The 4304-nt window shown below is 53.5% G+C and overlaps 1 protein-coding gene across 1 annotated transcript; it reads left to right on the plus strand.

Moving 5' to 3' along the window:
• The first annotated feature begins 2578 nt into the window (after positions 1 to 2578).
• Positions 2579 to 4047, plus strand: LOC101786283 (probable carboxylesterase 18). Its single transcript, XM_004978957.3, has one exon. It carries the CDS (start codon positions 2770 to 2772, stop codon positions 3829 to 3831), a length of 1062 nt encoding a protein of 353 aa, XP_004979014.1. The 5' UTR covers positions 2579 to 2769; the 3' UTR covers positions 3832 to 4047.
• Positions 4048 to 4304: the final 257 nt, after the last annotated feature.

A 4304-nucleotide genomic window follows, 5' to 3' on the forward strand; every position in this document is an offset into this window, starting at 1 on the left:
GAAATTGCTCTACGCAGTTCTGATCTCATCAGGGAAACTGCGCCAGTACTTCCAAGTGCACAAAATTTGGGTGGTATCCTCATACCCAATCGGTGAAATTCTCCACAACAGGGATGTCAACGGCCGAGTTATCAAGTGGTCCGTGGAGCTTGGCGAGTTCGACCTTGATTTCTGCCCGCATCATGCCATCAAGCCGCAGATCCTGGCTGATTTCGTGGCTGAGTGGACAGAGATCCAGGAGCCACCCTCCCTGGAGAGGTCAGAACACTAGACTATGTACTTTGATGGTGCCCTCAACATCAAAGGAGCAGGCGCGGGGGTCCTCTTCATATCTCCCAAAGGCGAGCAGCTCAAGTACGTCCTCCAAATCCACTACAAGGCCACCAACAATGGCGTCGAGTATGAAGCTCTCATCCACAGCCTCTGCATTGTCGTTTCCCTCGGGATCAAGCGCATCATCGCGTATGGCGACTCCAAGGTCGTCATCGAGCAGGTCAACAAGATTTGAGACTACACCAAGGAGACCATGGATGCTTATTGTGCGGAACTCTGCAAACTTGAGGCCCACTTCGATGGTCTGGAGTTCCATCATGTCCCTAGGGAACACAACGTCACCGCCGACATCCTGTCCAAGCTCGACTCCAAGGGTGCACATGTCTTGATTGGTGTCTTCGTACAAGATCTCCAAAAATCTTCCATCAAGATTCTGGAGCCAAACAAGGATGGCGTTGGCGCTCCAGCTCTGGCCAACCCACCTCCCGCTGATGTCATGATGATTGAGGCAGAAGAAGACTGGCACGCTCCATTCATAACCTTGATCACTGACCAGCTGGCGCTAGAGGACAAAATAGAACACGAGAAACTAGCTCAGCGCAGTGCAAACTATGTCATCATCGGCAAGGAGCTCTACAGAAAGGCTGCATCTATAGGCATCTTGATGAAGTGCATTCTACACAGTGAGGGCATTGACTTCCTTCAAGAGATCCACTCGGCACATGCGGGAACCATGTTGCCTCGGGCACTTTGGTTGACAAGTCATTTTGCTCTGGCTTCTATTGGCGCCTGCGCCGGTGGAGAAGGAAAAGGATTGAGATAAGGAAAAGAAGAGAGAGATGAGAAGATATTAACGTGGAGAGAGGTGGAGGGACATGGGGAGGGTGTTTTGTCCCGGTTGGAGTCACCAACTGGAACAAAAGCTCCCCTTTTATCCCGGTTGGTAATTCCAACTGGGACTAAATCTTTTGTTCCGATTGGAATTACCAACTGGGATAAAAAGGGGACCTTTTGTCCTAGTTGGTGGCTCCAACCGGGAGTAAAGGGGGGCGTCGCTACTAGATCTTTTCAACTAGGACTAAAGGCCCTCTCGTCGATGTCCTTTCGGTGCCTCATTTTTTACCTGGGACCAAAGACACTTTAGTCCCGGGTCCTAAGTCATCCGGGAGAAAAAGGGTTGGATGGAAGGTCAGTTCTCTAGTAGTGAAATCCCATATGCCATGGTCCCTAACAGCAAAATTAGGTTAATAAACTTTTTACAATATCTCGAACCAAGAAGCCAAACATTACAATTTAACTACTACAACATCTCAAAAGCAAATATTCAACATGAAAAATCAATCAACAAAAATCTCGGTCTGTTAGTCATACATGTGTGAAACATTAAAAACCATCACATGTAATATTTTCTTATAACAGTAGCAACATTATTGCAGATCTACTTGATAGACTATGCAGCATCAAAGGTCAATTAGCGAAACATCTCAGATAAGCTACTGCAACATTGAAAAGTCCTGTGCAGATCCAGAGACCTCATCCATGAAGGAACCTCATATCCATCACGAAGAAGCTCCCCGTCAGCAAAGCTGGTCCCTCACCGTTGAATGGCCGGCCCCCCACCGTGGAATCCACTGTTGGGGGAGCCAGACCTATCGTGGAATCTAGCAGCTGGCCCCACAGTCGAGGAGGTCATTGCCATGGAGTAGCTTGTTATCGCGAAGGCCATCGCCCTGTGAGAACTCTTGCCACCATGGATGAGGTCCTACAGAACCTCGCGCAGAACGACATGGACGAGTGTCGAGCCATCGATGAATTCATGCGGGGGCAGAGCGGCACCTGCACTCGCACGCAGAATAGGGGATGGGATGATTTGATTAGTTTTTTTGGAAGAGAAATGGGAGACGAGGCGCAGAGCTGCTATGGTGATAAGAACGAGAAGGGATAGGAGCGGCAAATGGGTGAGCTGTTATATATGTTGCTTAGGGCGTGTTTGGATTCTTAACTAAAGTTTAGCCGTTGTAACATCGAATATTCGCATGCTAATTAGGAGGACTAAATATGAGTTAATTATAAATTGCAGAAGCCCTGAGCTAAATCGCGAGACGAATTTATTAAACCTAATTAATCCATCATTAGCAAATGGTTATTCTAGCACCACATTATCAAATCATGGATTAATTAGGCTTAATAGATTCATCTTGCGAATTAGCCTCCATCTATGCAATTAGTTTTGTAATTAGATTATATTTAATACTTATAATTAGTATCAAACATCGAATAGGAACTAAACTTTACCGTGGCTGGTCGTTCATATCGGACGACTGAGCAGTAGCAATTCCAAAAAAACCAATCATCCAGCCAGCCGAAAAACCAATCATCAGTAGCAGCTGAAACTTGAAAACCACGCTTACGGCCCGGCCCGTATAAGTACGGGCCCTGGGGACCTTAAGGCCTAGCCCACAGCGACCGATCGCGTCGTCCTCGCGGTGCCCATCCATGGCGGAGACTCCCACGACACCGCCGCCGCCGCCGCGGAAGCCGAAGCCGCCGATGTCGCGCCTCATGCGGCTGTCCCTCAAGGTCGTGGACCGCGTCGCCGACGCCACCCGCCGCGCCGACGGCACGCTGAACCGCTTCGCGCTGTCGCTGCTGGACCCGCGCGTCCCGGCCATCTCCTCCCCGTGCCGCGGCGTCGCGTCCCGGGACGTCGTCCTCGACCGGGCCTCCCGCCTCCGCGCGCGCCTCTTCCACCCGGCTGCCGCCGCGGCGACGGCGAAGGCGTCTACCCTCCCCGTGATCGTCTTCTTCCACGGCGGCGGGTTCGCGTTCCTGTCCGCGGCGTCCCCGGCCTACGACGCCGCGTGTCGCCGCATCGCGCGGTACGCCTCCGCGGCGGTGCTCTCCGTCGACTACCGCCGCGCGCCCGAGCACCGGTTCCCGGCGCCCTACGACGACGGCATCGCCGCGCTCCGCTTCCTCGACGACCCCAAAAACCACCTGCTCCCTCTCGACGTCTCCCGCTGCTACGTCGCCGGGGACAGCGCCGGCGGCAACATCGCGCACCACGTGGCCCGCCGCTACGCCGCCGACGCGGCCTCCTTCCGGAACGTCCGTCTCGCCGGCCTGATCGCCATCCAGCCCTTCTTCGGCGGCGAGGAGCGCACCGACGCCGAGCTCCGGCTCGACGGCGCCGCGCCCATCGTGTCCGTCGACCGCACCGACTGGATGTGGCGCGCGTTCCTGCCGCCCGGCGCCGACCGCACCCACGAGGCCGCGAACTTCGCGCACCCGGCCGCCGCGCCCGGGCTCGACTCGCCGGCGTTCCCGCCCGTGCTGCTCGCCGTCGGCGGCTTCGATCCGCTGCAGGACTGGCAGCGCCGGTACGGCGAGATGCTCAAGGGCATGGGCAAGGACGTGCGCGTGGCCGAGTACCCGGACGCCATCCACGCGTTCTACGTCTTCCCCGGGTTCGACGACGCTCGGGACTTCATCATCCGCATCGCCGAGTTCGTCGCCGAGAGCGCCGGTGGTGGGGCGGCGGCGAGTGACCAACCATAATGGTTGCTCGCCGTCGTTGTCAGTGTTGTGCGCTCGTGGCGTGTGCTTGTTGGACTGGCTGGTTGCATTGTGGCGTTTGGACGTGTGGTTGCGTGGTTGAGAGAGTAGAAAATGTGTGTGATTGTTAATGTTTACTTTGGTAAGTTTGGTATACATGATGGGTCTGATGGGTGATGTAAATTAATTTTCTAACTAATACAGTCGGTGATTTCGTGATGTGGGGTGAAAATGTCTGACGGGGACTGAAGAAAGCCTATTGGCAAGAGAGGATTAGTGAGTAGTTGGGTTGACGTCTGGGCATTGTGTTAAAACTGTGCAACAGCAGCAGTGAACCAAACAATGGTTTAATAAACTGTGAGTCGCGGTGTTTGGTTAGCTCAAATGTAACGTAATGTGATTACTGAAGGCAATAAATTCCATTACATGTGGTGGTTCATAATCAATTGACACTGTAATCAAATTCCTTACCTAAA

This window comes from Setaria italica, chromosome VIII (assembly GCF_000263155.2).
Source record: "Setaria italica strain Yugu1 chromosome VIII, Setaria_italica_v2.0, whole genome shotgun sequence".
Lineage (NCBI taxonomy): Eukaryota > Viridiplantae > Streptophyta > Magnoliopsida > Poales > Poaceae > Setaria > Setaria italica.